The sequence below is a fragment of the Sphaerodactylus townsendi genome, linkage group LG06 (assembly GCF_021028975.2).
Source record: "Sphaerodactylus townsendi isolate TG3544 linkage group LG06, MPM_Stown_v2.3, whole genome shotgun sequence".
In the NCBI taxonomy this organism is placed as follows: domain Eukaryota; kingdom Metazoa; phylum Chordata; class Lepidosauria; order Squamata; family Sphaerodactylidae; genus Sphaerodactylus; species Sphaerodactylus townsendi.
Window position 1 is genome coordinate 75,558,359 of NC_059430.1, and position 15,625 is coordinate 75,573,983.

General features: G+C 41.6%; 1 protein-coding gene across 3 annotated transcripts in view; it reads right to left on the bottom strand.

Annotated features, from left to right (window-relative positions):
* Positions 1-6,655: 6,655 nt before the first annotated feature.
* The window catches only part of WASL (WASP like actin nucleation promoting factor), a 42,243-nt gene continuing 33,273 nt past the window's right edge, over positions 6,656-15,625 (bottom strand). For 2 of the 3 annotated variants that reach the window (XM_048500237.1, XM_048500239.1), the window contains 3 exons: positions 12,118-12,632; positions 11,314-11,422; positions 6,656-9,639 (listed from right to left, as the gene is read on the bottom strand). In XM_048500237.1, the coding sequence (XP_048356194.1) occupies positions 9,578-9,639; positions 11,314-11,422; positions 12,118-12,632 (686 nt within the window). In that variant the 3' untranslated portion in view covers positions 6,656-9,577. The remainder of the gene's footprint in view (positions 9,640-11,313; positions 11,423-12,117; positions 12,633-15,625) is intronic. The other variant, XM_048500238.1, reaches the window with a different exon arrangement.

A 15,625-nucleotide genomic window follows, 5' to 3' on the forward strand; every position in this document is an offset into this window, starting at 1 on the left:
CAGTTTTAACCTTGAAAGGGATGCTGTTTCAGGGTGGGAAAGAGTCCACCCCCAAATAGCATCACTTTCAATGTTGTTTAAACTGGGGACCCCAGATTCTCCCTTTAAGGTGGATTTAAAAGGAGAATCTGGGCTCCCTAGTTTAAAAACCACTGAAAATGATGCTGTTTTGGAGTGGATTCCAGCATCACTTGTTTAAACTAGGGAGCCCAGATTCTCCTTTTAAATCCACCTTACAGGGAGAATCTGGGGTCCCCAGTTGAAATAACATTGAAAGTGATGCTGTTTCCCCCAATTGGGGGGACTGGATACAACACTATAAAATGTTTTCATAGCAGTAATAAAACATTTTGAAAGCATTTTGAAAATGTTTTCCAAAAATTATTTCTGCTGTGTGGCATGACCCATTGCTGTGTTCAGATTTGTGAGTTGGGGTATGTTCTATAATGTGATGGTGACTTTGAAACTACCTGGTGGGAAAAATCATTGTTTGGTCACAGTGGGAAAGGGTGGCCGCCCATGTGGGGGGCATCAAACTCAGGGTTTGCCCAGGGCTCCAGTTTGCCTAGGTACACCTCTGTGTGTCCCCCCTTAACCTTTGCTTCTCCAGACTAAACATCCCCAGTTCCCTAAGCTTCTCTTCGAAGGGCATGGATTGCAGACCTTGTACCATTTTGACTGTCCTCCTCTGGACACATTCCAGCTTGTCAATATCCTTCTTAAATTGCAGTGCCCAGAACTGAACACAGTATTATAGGTGAGGTCTGACCAATGCACAGTAGAGTGGTACAATTAGTTCCCTTGATCGAGACACTATACTCTTATTGATGCATCCCAGCATTGCATTGGCTTTCTTGGCTGCCATATCATACTGCTGACTCATGTTCAGTTTGTGGTCTACTAAGATGCCTAGATTCCTTTCACATGTACTGTTGTCAAGACAGGTGCCACCCATCCTATATCTGTGCATTTCATTTTTTTCTGCATAAGTGTAGAATCTTACATTTATCTCTGTTGAAATCCATTTTGTTAGTTTTGGCCCAGCTCTCTAATCTGTCCAGATCATTTTGAATCCTGCCCATGTCCTCCAGGGTATTAGCTACCCCTCCTAATTTGGCATCATCTGCAAATTTGATTAACATGCCGTCTATTTCATTATCCAAGTCACTGATAAAAATATTGAATAGCACACTGGGCCTAGGACAGAACACTGTGGCACTCCACTACTCACTTCTCTCCAGGATGAAAACGAGGCATTGAGGAGCACTCTTTGTGTTCAGCCAGTCAACCAATTACAAACCCATCTAACAGTTCCATCGTCTAGTCCACATCTTTCCAATTTACTTGCAAAAATATCATGAAGTACCTTGTCAAAGGCCTTACTAAAATCAAGGTATGCTACGTCCACAGCATTCCCTTCATCTACCAAGTTTGTCACTCTATCAAAAAAAGAGATAAGATTAGTCTGGCATGACTAATGAGAATGTAGTTCATCAGGCCCTGGAGATTTGAATTCATTTAAAGTATGCAGGTTTTCCTGCACTAGATCTTTATTTATTCTGTGCGGAATTTTCCCTATTGTATCTTCTGCTCCATTTCCCCCCAGCACTGTTTTTCTTTTGGGAAAAAACTGAGGCAAAGAAGGTGTTAAGTAGTTCTACCTTTTCTCTGTCCCATTAGAATTTTGCCATCTTCTCCATGCAGTGACCCTATCATATCCTTTTTCTACCTTTTGCTATGGACATAACCAAAAAAGCCCTTTTTATTGTTTCTAACATCTTTCGCAAGTCTGAGCTCATTGTGAGCTGTAGCTTTTCTGATTTTTTCACTACATGTCTTGGCTATTTGAATTCCTTTTTAGTACCCCCCCCCCTTTCCATTTCTTGTACATGTCCCTTTTATATCTTAGCTCACTTGAGAGTTCTTTAGACATCCATCCTGGTTTCTTTAGACATCTCCCATTTTTGTCCTAATTTGAGATGAATATTCTCCTGAATCTTCCAAGTGTGATTCCTTGTGTAAGGGTTTAAAGGGCTTAGATAGTTACATGTAATGGATGATAAGAGGTCAGAAATTCTAGATTCTCATGGCAAACAGGAAAACAAAGTGTAATGAAGTAGGATAAGCATAACTAATCCAAAAGGGTCAGTTGGGACAAAAAAAAGAAAACTTGTAAGTCTGAGGCCTTAGTTGTTGCTACAAAAATACACCAAAGCAAAACACATGTCTTGAATTATGCTCTTGTGTTGAAGTTAAGCAACCTCAAGGTGCTATCCCTTCTAACAAATAGTCCCTGGGCCCACAATCCTCTGTAATAACTGCTTCAGCATAACAAAGAGACCAAACCCACTTCTCTGTTTTGAATGGTCCTCCCTTGACTTTTTTTCATTATATTCTTGACCTAACTGGAGCTGCTTTCACCCAGGCGGATTCTGGATGTGCCTTGTATCAATACTGTGAATGCAGAGGCGCATGCACTGGGAACAGATTTGTTGCATGGAAAGAGAAAGGATGATCATGTCATGTAGATGCTTTAAAAAGTGCTCCAGCTGAGGAACTACAGTGGAGAAAAACCTCTTTGTGGAAGCATTCTGAATCTCTGTGGATTGCATGCAGCTCTAGGCCCAGCTGGGTATTTCTGGGAGAGGACTATGGCCCCTTCTGCACATGCAGAATAATGTACTTTCAATCCATTTTCAGTGCACTTTGCAGCTGGATTTTACTGTGCCGAATAGCAAAATCCACTTGCAAACAATAGTGAAAGTGGATTGGAAGTGGATTATTCTGCATGTGTGGAAGGGGCCTATGTCAGGTTCTTAACTTAATTTACTTCAGAACACAGCAGCAAAGTTGAAACGGATCTCCTTGTTTAAATCAAAAAGATGATAAGCCTCAGGGACAGCAAGGAGAAATCAACAGGGGCCAGGTTACACATTGGTGTGCTAAACCAACCCATAAACAAAATGCTTTCTGAACTCATGCTTTTAAAATCACCCTCCACCGCACACACACACTCAACTATTATGAAACAACAAGGTGTATTTTTGGCCTGATAGAAAGTCCAGGGTGTTAAAAAGCTTTGAACTGGTTCCGAAAGGGAGAAACCTCATGTTGATCTTTTGGCAACAAGGATCCATAAACAAGCAGAGCAACATAACTCTGGCTGGCACTGTGTTATGTACACATTAAGTTAGCTGGAAGGTGGATGAGAGAGAAAAAATTAGGAGACTGGAAAAGCCCAGCCTGACAGCCTGACTGAATGAGGACATGCTGTTCCAAACAAGTTTAAACTTTCAACAGAAGTCATTAAAGCAAAAGGATTTGAGGTATGATGTGCTACAGAAACCAGAGGGGGACCCTGCTCTTATCAAGAGCAAATAATTCAGAAGCCAGTGTTGGACTTTAAAGAATATCTTTGCCCCAAACATATGGAATAAATTTCAACCAAGAACTTCACTAAAACTTTTAAATTATTAATCACAAGTGAGAACTTACAAGAAACTTATGGGGAGGGGGCATTACCCCCATCTTTATTTCCTCTCCTCCTACTTCTCTGTCTCTCACTCTCCATTCTACCAGCCGTTCTCTTACTTTTCTCCTTCCCTACACTTTCTCTCAGCCCACTTATCCCAGCTTTCTTTCTCTTTCTTTCGGCCCCCCGGCCCAGCTCTCTTCCTCTTCCTGTCCCCCTACTCCATCTCTCTCTTTCTCTCCCCCCACAATCCTGCTCTCAGTGACTCAACCAGAGCTGCTCTGGGTGGGTGAGGCCTCCCATCTCCATAGCTCCACTCTCACTGACCCATCCACAGCCATTCTAGGCCAATGCAGCAAAGCCTCCTTTCTCCCAAGCCTTGCTTTCCCTTTAGGCCTGCTGTGTTGCCACTGCCAGATCCACGGCACCTCCAGGATTCACCAAGTAAGGGAATTTAATTGGGTGGGAATTAAACCAATGACTTTTTTCACTTTTCAGATTTTTCTCCAGACTTAGGAGGTCCCCCGAGTCTGCAGCAAGATCTGTTTAGGTATCTGCAAAGGGAGGCTACATTTCAGAACAACAAATATATAGATGTTGAGTTCTTAGGAAGGTTCCAGAACAAAAACAGAAAGTAAAACCTATTCCACACTCTTGAAAGAACAAGATGGTATCACTTTCAGAGGTTTATCTAGGGAAAATAGAGACCGGGCAAAACCTGAGTCCCCCCCAACGGTGAAGGGAAGCACGGGCCGGGGGGGTGGGGGCAGAAAGCTCAGGTTTTGTCCTGGGGTCCATTTTCCCACATGCAGGCACGGAGCAGGGGCGCGGAACTCTGCTGGCCAGCCTGGGCTCTCTCTGGGAGGGCCTTTGCCACTGCTTCCTGGAGCTGCAGGGTTCGAGGCAGGCTCATTTGACAGGCCTGTCCAGCGGCGAATCCTCTGCACCCTGCCAGTTGGGGCAGGAGCCATACCATTGAGTGGCCACTCGCCCCTGGCCTCCTCACAGGGCAGTATTCACAGAAGTGCTTATGTGGATGGGGGGGCTTGCCCCCGCCACTGCCCTTAAGCATCCCACTTCATCTGAGCTTGGAGCCAGAGCCTGGACCAGACAGCAGCGGCAGGGGGGTTTCGGCAGGGCACGCAGCATCTGGCGGCGGCAGTGCTGGACTTGGGGCTGTGTGTGGTGCTGCTGCTGCTGAACGTTACCTCTCTGCATCACTACCAGCTCAACCCGGCTGCTGCCAGCACTGCGCAACATCTCAGGCAGCTGCCTGCTCAGCACCTCGTACCCATTACCTGTTCTACCACTACCTGACGGGCAGCTCCTGCCTGCTGTACTACCGCTTCCCATCAGCCAGGGTGGGGGGAAGGAGGAAGGGTGTGGGGGTGATTTTCCACCCCCCCCCATGATTAAATTGCCTGCACCAGGGGACATTTGTACCAATATGCCCCTCTGGCAGGTATGTCTGATCACTTTAGTTACATTTGAGTGTATTCTAGTTCCAAAGCACATTCAAATCATCCGATAAATATAAATAACTTTACCTTCCCGAACTGGAGATAGTTTGGGATGAACCATGTTTTGGCTCATGTCTTCATTTTCACTAAGACTCAAATTCTGAGAAGCATATTTTTAGATTCAGAAAAGTGACAAAGCAGCAACAAAATTGTTGTTTAAGATTTTTTGTCCCCAAGACAACATACTGCTGTGGTACCAAAGGATTAAGGAGCATAGCAATAATATGACCTTACACTGCAGACCTGTTGAACCTCTGCCTTGCTGTTTTCCCACCCTCCCCAACCAGCAGAGATTTTCAAATGTTATTAAACAGCACCCTACTATATGTATAAGGTTAGTAATTTCCAAACTAGTTTTGGAATTTTCAAACTAGATTATTTTAAATCTTACCCTTCTTTAGCTTCCACTCCCAGTTCATCATTCTGTTCAGCAAAGGAGATGAATTTAACTTTGGTTGTGTGACTGCTACATTCTTGAGGAATTAACTTTTGCTTTAATTGGACCACATATATAACACTGTAGTGCACTGCGATACGCTTCTATGAGCTTAGGTGATGACTACATTATTCCAGGCTAGCCTTGGATGAAGGAGAAAGAAAACTATAAACAGCAGAAAAAAGGAAGTAGGTTTCTTTTCAGGTAAATAGTTGTTACTCTATGGAAGATGACTACGGCAGTGTTCCCAGCATGCCTTCCAAGTGCAAGGTAAATTCATCTTCCTCCGTTTCACAACTGAAGTAGAAAACATGCTCTGCTGAAATCTAGCTCAACAAATAATGGCTTTAGGCCTGACACATTCAGTATTATATAGCAGGAGGACTATTATAAATGTGTTAACATTAACCCTTATTTATTGAAAAACTTTTGTGACACCTTTCAATTCAATCAGGCTCTGTAAGACAGCATTAACATTAACTTGCTGATATTTTCCTTACAAGCCACCACTTCCAATTGAGCACAAGAGGTCAGACAAATCTTCCAAACTTGTATTTCGTGTTTAATATGACACAGACTACACATGTAGACTTGCAAGAACTGCCAGTAATTCCTAGAAAGAGGTATCTAGACGGGTCAATAGAAGAAACACTTCATCCTCTCAAGAAATAATCCCTCAAGAGAAACAACTTAAGAAATGTGGTTTTATCTTCATTCAAATATATTGGGCTAACTACTACTGGGTTTGGTATCAAGGAAAATAGTTCCTTGAGACATTTGTGTCATTGATGAAATGGCTGTGCATTATGTTCAGTTTTGAACTGAAGCAGTGTTGTGAAGTTCACGGCAAACACTCAAGTCCAAATTGTAACATGCTTTTATGCTGGGGTTGGGGGAGAACACAAACTACTGCTAAAACATCCACACATTTGGTCTGCATTTAGAATGCTCAGTCCTTCTGAGATGGTTCAACCTTGAAATGTTAATGTATTGTGCACTTTGCTTGGTTGTAATGACAACTGTTTCCAGGGGAGGTGCTGGTAGTGGGCCAGGGCATTCTCTCGTTCCTCTTTATTTCAAGTCACAGTTCAATGCGAGCTAGTGAAAACACTGATGTTATTACCAAGGGAGGTGGTGGTGCTTTGTTGGTGCTGGGCCTTAGAAGCTGAAATTATTTTGAAAATGACCATCATCACTGAACAAAGCAAGAGCCATGCCACATGTTAATACTGAGTCAAATTAATTTTATTATGCTCCATGATGAATTGCCACCAGTGCAACATCCTAGTCACTGTACATTAAAAAAAAGCCAAAAAAAGAAGAAAAAAATCACATACCAATAATTTCAATTTGATGACATGGAAAAAAACTGAATGATTGAAACATTTTCAGAGTATAAGCGGCTAGCAGATATTGTCTATGCATAGTGCCAAGATACAAGCCTTGTGCTCATTTGTGGATTTGCCAAGACTACTTGGACGGTCAATTCAACCGGCTTTGTTACAACAGTTAGCAATGGGGATTTAATGTTTTGAAAGTGCCCTGCATACACCAGAAAGCAGGAATGCAGAAACATGCAATGGTGACAAAAATTTAGCCTAACTGTAACTGCAGTCATGCCTTGACTTAAAAACCATACAATACACTATCAAAAGCAAAAACATTTGAACTTTTGTGCAACAGCATGGATAAACCTTGTATAAGGGAAAAAAAGAGTCAGAAGCCTGTTTGGCAAGTGATCCATGGATTACACAAGCATCCCAGGTATCCAGACATACAACATCAAACCTTTCCCAAGATCGCTTGTTCTCTGTTCTGGAAGCATGTGCTTAATTCATGCTAATAAGTAACATCTTTGGAGGCCACCTGAGCAGTGCCTACTTAAAAATGCCCTTTATGGTATCAGAAGTACAAAGACATGATACAAAACAGAAAGGGAGAGAAGCTTTTACTGAAGGCCATTTAACATCCCTTTCCACGTGCACACATTCTTAACCGTACATGACAGCATATATCAAGGCCTCAGCCACACCGCTCACAGTCCTCAAGCTGCACTAGCAGCACTACTAGTTAAAGTCTTTCCCAGCAGCAGGCAGTGCTGTGAATGCAATTGCAAGGGCAGCCGGGGGGGGGGGGGGGACACACCTGGGAAAAAGAAATCTCTCCTCCCAAGTAATGTGCTTAAAAGTTGCTCTGAATAATTTAGTTTCTGCTTCACTGCACCTCCTTTCTATCCATGACCTTTTCCATCCCCTTTCTCTGTATGTAGCTTTTTTAAGCCCCTTCTAGACACATATTATAAACTGCACTAGAAATCCAAGCCATGTCATGCAGGTCCAGCCTGCCAAAATCAGGCCAACATTGGGTTTCAGTAAATACAATTGTGTCCAATATACCATGACAAGAGTGGGGATGGGGGACTAGGAAGAAAGTATTTGTTAGTTATATTTTCAACTCTGCTGAAGCATTTTCCATCTGTGAGAAAAGTGATATTTGTTATGTTTCCTATCTACGCTTCCTCTCCTGCATGTAGAATTAGCATTGCCAATGCCTATCTTTAAAACACACTACTGTGTGTAAAAAGGGATACCTTAGAAATATTAAATCAGTTAGTAAGGATGAAAATTAAGATAACTTATTTTCTCCAGAATGAACCAGAATGCTAGTTCCAAGCATAGGGATCTCCATACTTGAAGACTGCAAACCGCTGATATTAAATTCTAAAGAACACAAAAGACAATCAATGCTGCAAAAAGCAATTCAGTACATAGAAAAGAAAGTAACTTCATCACAGTAAGCTTCCACAATTTATTTTAGAGAGATCTCCAAGCTTCCTTAAAAGCCAAGCAGCTCAGCTGGCTCTCTACCCACTCTCTTCTGGAGGTCTAAAAGAGAAGAGAGGAAACAGGACAATGTTGACCTACCACGACTGGATAATTCATAGGAAAGATTACGAGGAATATGGAGCTAGGTTGCAACAACATCAGCACTAGTGGGCTGATGAATGGAGAGCCCACCTGAACTCAACTATCTGGCCCAAACACACAGAGACAAGATGCTGAAGGAGGTGAAGGGGCTTGGTGCAAAAACATCAGTTTCCATCATATCCGGGTCTCTTGTCTTAGCCAGGAGAAGCAGATATTTTATTAAGGCATCGATCCTCATTTCATTGCTTTCCATTTTTACATGTAGGAACCGGTGCCTTTAAGTGTGTCCCTGGTTTGTACCATAAGCCATCAAGACTGCAAAGTTACAGCGCTTTAAGTTCTTTTATTAGTACACCAATGTCCTACACGTTTTTTAAAATGGATTTAAACCCCTACGGTAATCCCAAGCAAATATTGAACCACAGCCCTTCGGTAAAAATATTATATAAAAATAAATAAATTACTGCAGCAGTTGCCATAAAGGTAGACTCCTCTTCATTGTAAAAGAAGCAAAAAAAAAAATCATTCACAAAGGTAGTTTACATCAAAGATGTTGTGCTCTGTGACTTCAACTGGGGCTTGGCATTCAAGATTCCAAAAGCTTTCCCAATGGCACTGCTACAGAATCAGGGGAAAAAATTTCACAACTGTTCGCGGTCCCCACCCCCCCTCGTGATTGTTTGATGGATAGCTTAATGCTAAAGTATAGTGTTATGAAGTTCACGGTCTTCATTGGCCTCTTTCACATAGCATAGCTTTCAAGATGAAAGGGCTAATAAACTAGGAGCTGCATTGCTTAAATAATGTAGCGCTAGACTAGGTTTTAATAAGAAAATTTAGGTACAGAAAAAGTAGGGTATGAAAATAGTGTTTTTTTTTTCCTTCTGGCATTATAACTAAATACATTTAAAATGTTTGTCAGTCTCACGCATTATGTTAAAACTCCCTTATTGATGGAATGGAAAGTATTCACATGTACACTGAGCAACCTGATGTAAACTTGCACACATTAAGTCGGGAGTAGCTTTTGTAGAGGATTATGACAAACCTTTACAGATTAAATGAGGTATTGCACAGATTAATAAAAAAGCAAAAGGCAACAAAAATATACAGCAAATTGGTAGAACATTTACATGATAATTTTACAGAATCCATAGACAGAAAGTAGTTTAGTAATTCACCTTAAAAATATATATATTTATACGATATATACTATATTGGATCAGTCATCCCATTCATCATCATCCTCAAAATCTTCTTCGTCTTCTTCATCCTCATCTTCATCTGGTGGTAAAAAACATGTGTTAATTTTAAGAAACACTCAGAAAACCGCAGTCTTCCCATTATTCTTTAATATGTTGGCCATCTAAAAATTGGTACTTGCATGGTAAAGATGGAAAGCACATATGGTAAATGGAAGGAATAAATCAGGATCTGGGCTTGCTAGGCAGCACTTTCAGAAATTATTTCACTTGAGTCACCAACTGAGCCTGGACTGAGTTAACCTATGGCTACCCAGAGCACGATGTGCTTGTAAGGGGCAGAGGAGGAAGAATCAGGAATGGTTCAAACAACCTTGTATTCTCCTGGAGAATTCACTCTCTCTTTGGCCCATGACTCTTTAGCAACTGCATAACTGGGGTGGGATGGTGTTGGGGTGCACGGCTGGTCAAGGACAATATCTGCTTCTAACCACCACCATCCTGCCCCCAGCTTCCAACTTTGTTATATCTAGATAATTCCTTTCTTGCTGAAAAATCAAGCATATTTTTCAAATAATCTCCAGGGTTTTTTTGGTGGTCATAATGAGCAAGCCCTAACACCATATGAGGGTGTTCAAGGTATCCTGTGATGCTCATGCTTGTCATGGAGAACAGTTACAGCTTGTTACAGTACATATACTAAGTTGAGGGGGAGGGGTATAGAAGGATGCAAGCAAAGCAACATGAACCCCAAAGGGTGAGAAAGTTATAGTTTCAGGAAGCATTAAGTGGTTTGTTTTCTCTCATCTCTTTGCACCTTCCCTGACCCAAACCCTGCCAATACAAAGCCACAGTGCTAAGAACTGGCATGTCTTGTCCAAAGGCACATGCCCTGAGGCACAAACATACTCCTTATCTGCCCTAGAGACTGTAGTCTCAGAGCTCCCCACCCCCAAAAGAATTCAAAGAGCAGAGACTGCATAAAAAATAATCTCTAGAGAATTCAGGGGGCCAAACACATGAAGAAGTCACAGCTGCTCCTTCATGATACTTGCTTTCTCTGGTTAATAAATTCATTTCAAAACACTTCATCTGTACCACTGCTGGGGGGAACTAGAAGTTTTCAGGGTGTGAGACCTCGTGCAAAGTTTCTGTGTAGGGACACCCTCTGTTAGCAGGTGAGATTTGGAGCGCTGGAGGCCATAAGACATACAACAGTATTTGCTGCAAGCAACTTGCATGAGGTGGGGCACAGATGGGACACTTAGGAGGCTTCTTTGGTTGACTGCATGTGGTGGTGCACAGGGGGTGCACTGCAGTCAGAAGGGAAAAAATTCCAAGCACAACATCCCTATTCACATGTCGCTGGTGTCCAACAGTAAGGAATTTAAGGATGGGGTGAGGCTTTGCCCCCCAAAAGCAGGTAGAGATCCAAGCCAGGCCCCTGGCAGAAAGTCGACAAGGAAAGATTGATGGCACTGAAACCAAGAATTGATGAGACTAGCCAGGTTTCAATGATCACCAATGGGCCCGTTCTTGGTTACACAAATATGTTTTTGCATTGTACCTGAGCAAAAATCTGTATTTCTACTAAAGAACCTGTATGTTTTCAGAGTAAGAATGAGAATCAATTGCACAACAAACTGCAATTGTATTTCCTTTTTGCAACACTGTACTGCACTGCCTTTGTTAATAAAAACTAAGCCTGCACTTTGTAATGACTGACTGAAACAAAGAGACTATTTTAACAATGTACCTGAAGAATGAATGGCTTTGCTCCTTTTCTGCATAACTTCCATTAGTGCTCCCACAATACCCGAGGTGGGTGCAGGCGTAGGAGGTGCAGTCTCTTGGCCGTCAGATACCTTGGAGAAACACAAAGCATAACTATAAAAAACTACACATTTAACCTTCATCTTTTGAGACACATCAGCAAAAGACTGCTGAAGGTAAACTTCATGTAAATTAAAACAGATATGGGCTGGGTATGATATGCTCAACATTGTAAGATGCAGCAAAGTTTAACATCTGAAGTGCTAGATTAGGTGTAGGAGACTTCAAAGCAAAGACTCAAACTGGGTGATCTAGGACCAATTATCCTCTAACTCATATTCCCAAATAGGATTCATCTCAAAATGTCTTTGTAATTATAATTTCTAAACATAAAAGACATTGTTCCAACAACATGGCCTTATTTCAACCATAGCTGATATCATTACTTTGTTCAAGACCCCACATTTTGAAGACTCATACTGGTAACAAGTGACTGAAGCCTATGTGAGTATATCTAAGACTATGTGTCTAATGCCAGATACAACAAAAAATGAAAAACAGCTGAAATACCATTCCAAACTTAAACAAAACCTAGGAAAACCTTATTCCCATATTAAGCAATGGAACAAATATACATTGTAATTTCATTCACCCTTTTCTCTTTCTCATTAATTCAGATTATGCTAAGGAGCTACATGCCTTTGGCATGCAAATCTTATTTCAATCCGTTTTGCTAGAGGTTTCAAAGTTTGCTAGTGGAAGACATAAAATCAACAACAATACTTACGGACTTCAGCTGTATACCCTGTCGTATCTGATCAAGCAGTGCATCTCTTCCTGAGCAGGAGACTGGCCGACTGTTCTGTTCCACTTTCTTTAACTGCGCACCTTCTCGGATTTGATCTAAGAGAGCTGCTTTATTTCCTGAAGGAACTGGAAGCTGATGGTCAGCCTCTGTTGGAAGACCAGGTGGTGGAGGTGGTCCAGGAGGGGGTGGGGGTGGAGGTGGGGGTGGAGGCGCACCTGAACCACCTGATGGGGGTGGAGGGGGTGGAGGTGGGCCTGGGGGTGCAGAGGAAGAATGAACTGGTGGGGGAGGAGGATACATCCTATTTGGTGGAGGAGGGGGTATTGCAGTACCAGGTCTAGAAGGTGGGGGAGGTGGGGGAGCAGCGGTTGGAGCTCTTGATGGAGGGGGCGGGGGAGCTCCTCTTCCCCTAGCAGGAGGAGGTGGTGGCCCTGAGCTATGTGGGGGTGGAGGAGGAGGAGGACCTCCCCTAGATGGCGGAGGTGGTGGTGGAGCTGGAGTAAACAAAAAGAAAAAACCCACCCCAAACCCACAGTTGGTCAGGCACTTGTAAGTTCAAGTATTCATAATTAAAAGCATCAACACAATTCACTTTGCATTTTTCCTACAGAAATTTTTAGCTCAGTTTATACTAGGTATGAATGACAAGGACATTTATCTAGCACCAGACAGACTATAATAGTATTTTATCATCTGATTCAGACAGTGTTTTGTATTTTCATATTATATTTCCACCTGAATACATATTCTATCATGCTGATATCACAAAACAGTCTTTGGAATGAAATACATATTTAGCCTGGACTCTAGAGCATTCATCAAATTCCTGTAAAGGCCAGCACTGATATTTAACAGTGAAATTCTGTCTTTATATTCATAGATATACCACCATTACACTCCTAGGTTTAAATCCAAGGACTTCCTTTATTGATGAAAGACTCTCTGTACACAATCGAAAACATCATTAGGTTCAATCCACATCCCTCAAGGGGGTTTTGGCCTTTGGATTAACTGAACCTTGAAATCCATACTTTCTTGGAAAGAACTCTATGCTCCTGGATGGCTGAGTTGTTTAAATGTCACTCAAACTGGGGTAAGTCTTCACAATTGAAGTTTTTCATATGTAGTGACCTTATTAATTTGTCATCGTGAAGCAAATTAATTAGGATTAAACATTAAAACAGGGACCACTGTATCAACAGTAGATTACCCATGTCAACAAACACTACTGAAATGCAGACTCAAATTTTAAAAATCTATTTGAAAGGTGTACATTTTGCACTCCCAGCTTAACACTGCTGAGGCAGTTATCACGCACCATAGATCAACAAGGAGGCTATAGAATGATTCTGAAATTCAATACAGAGAAGACCAAATTGCTTGTAATAGGAAGGCCCAGGTCTGGTAAAGTAGTGGAAACACCAGTCTTGACTAGCATCACTTTCACAGGAGATTAGGGTTACAATTTGGGAGTGCTCTTGGACATAGGGGCTTTAGTATGGAAGAAAGGTATGGCAAAATAATACTTTGATTTGAGCAGATTCACTAACTATGCTGTTCTGCAGTAAATTCCCTAGTAACTTCTAATTTGGACTACTGTAAAACATTTACATGAGGCTGCTCTTGTAGTCATCCTGGAAACTACTTGCTCAGGCTGTGGCAACCAGATAAAGTTCTGGAACTGGCTGAGGAGAACACATACTATCTGTTCTCTATGATCTTTGCTAATTGCGAACTTGTCTCAGAAACATTTGGGGAATGTTACCATTACATATGGCACTGATGACAGAGAAAGTGCTCTGTCATCTATTGTTCCTTGATCATTGAGCAGTTGGAGATAACATGCTTTTTCCATTTTATTACAGACTGGTGGCAGTCTCAAAAGAGAAATGCTCTGTCATGATTATGGAAGCCTATGCTATGGAAAATGAGAGATTTAGGTCTTTGCTATGTTCAAGGCAGCACTGACGACTATCTGTATCCTCTGGCATCTGGTATTTAGATACACAGTCCTGATTGTGCACGTTATTCCTTAGGTAATTAGGTATTTCAACTGATTTTAAAATTATGTTATTACAGCTCAGTTTAAGAAGTCGTATTAAAATACAAGTCACAAATTCTCAAATAAAATGTATACATGGAAAAACATGCATTTAGGAAGATCTGTAATTGTCCAACCAATGTGAGGTCACTGATTCAACTTGCCTGTTTGCAAATGCCTGAAGCATTTTTCAAGTTTTCCAAGCAAAATTTGTTATTGAAAATTTATGCCACAGCTGTTTCAGAATCTCATTATATTTTTTTTGGGGGGGGGGGGAATAGAGGGAAGATATAATAAACACTGCAATGCAATAAAGAGTTTAAGGTTTAGTCTGCCTCAGGAGAGTGAGGCTAAAACATGTTATACCATATGAAACTCCCCCATCCCCTCCAGACACAACCCACCCCACCTCTATGGTCATCATTAACTCATCCAATCCCTCACAGAAAAGACCATAATGCCAGCCATTTACTGATAAATGCACCCCATTTAGCCAGCCATGGAGCAAACACCACCACTTGTAAGTGAGACTTGCAATTAGAACACGCATATGAACAAAAAAACCAGAGGGGGAAAAAGATTGTTTCCAAGCAACAGAATCAAGATCTTAAACACATGCACACTTCAAACGATCATACATTATTATACAGCATATAGGTAAAAAAAACATGGAAGTGAATAAGTTAGTGTGACAAACTGACTGCAGCACGTTTCATTTGTCAAAAATTCCAACAAACAGAAAATGTGTCATCCAAACAAAGTGGTTGTAAGTCCAATGCTCATTTGTTGAGGCTCCACGTCTATTTTACTATTTGCCCAAGTGTTTATGCACCATGTGCTACACACCACCACAACATGAAGAACTTCATAGACTAGAGTTCATACATACCACTCCAACGTGGTGAACCTAGATCATAAACGTTAAAATATATTATTATTCTCTGAAGGCCTCCTCCACCTATACAACTTGCTTCCTCAACTTCATCCTCCAACCTCTGCTGCCTGCTCAACATGGATTAAGTCCTCTCAGCAGGTAACCAGCCAGCTATACTTTCTGTGATGGTGCAATCTAAACGTTGAACTAAAACAGCATGTTTACTTGGCCTCCCACTTGTAACTCTACTTGGCTATTAAACATACTCCCCCAAAACATCATCCTCTTAAAAAGGACCCCTGCACCCACAGCTAGAGTTCTGTCCATTGCTTTTGCTCATGAGTTCCTACAGCTGATGTGAGGCAAGCCACTTTCTAAATGAAGCAGAGGCTTACCATATTGCATACATAAATATGCTGCTCTCATAAATCAAAACTGAGGCATACTTAACTTAAATTCAGCACGGTTTGTATCCAAGTGTGTCTAGAAATTTAGAACTTGGTGGGGAAAAAAAGTTGTGCTCTAACATGCTTGCTAATAGGAGGCCATTTGTAATTGGAAAAGTCTGCCAA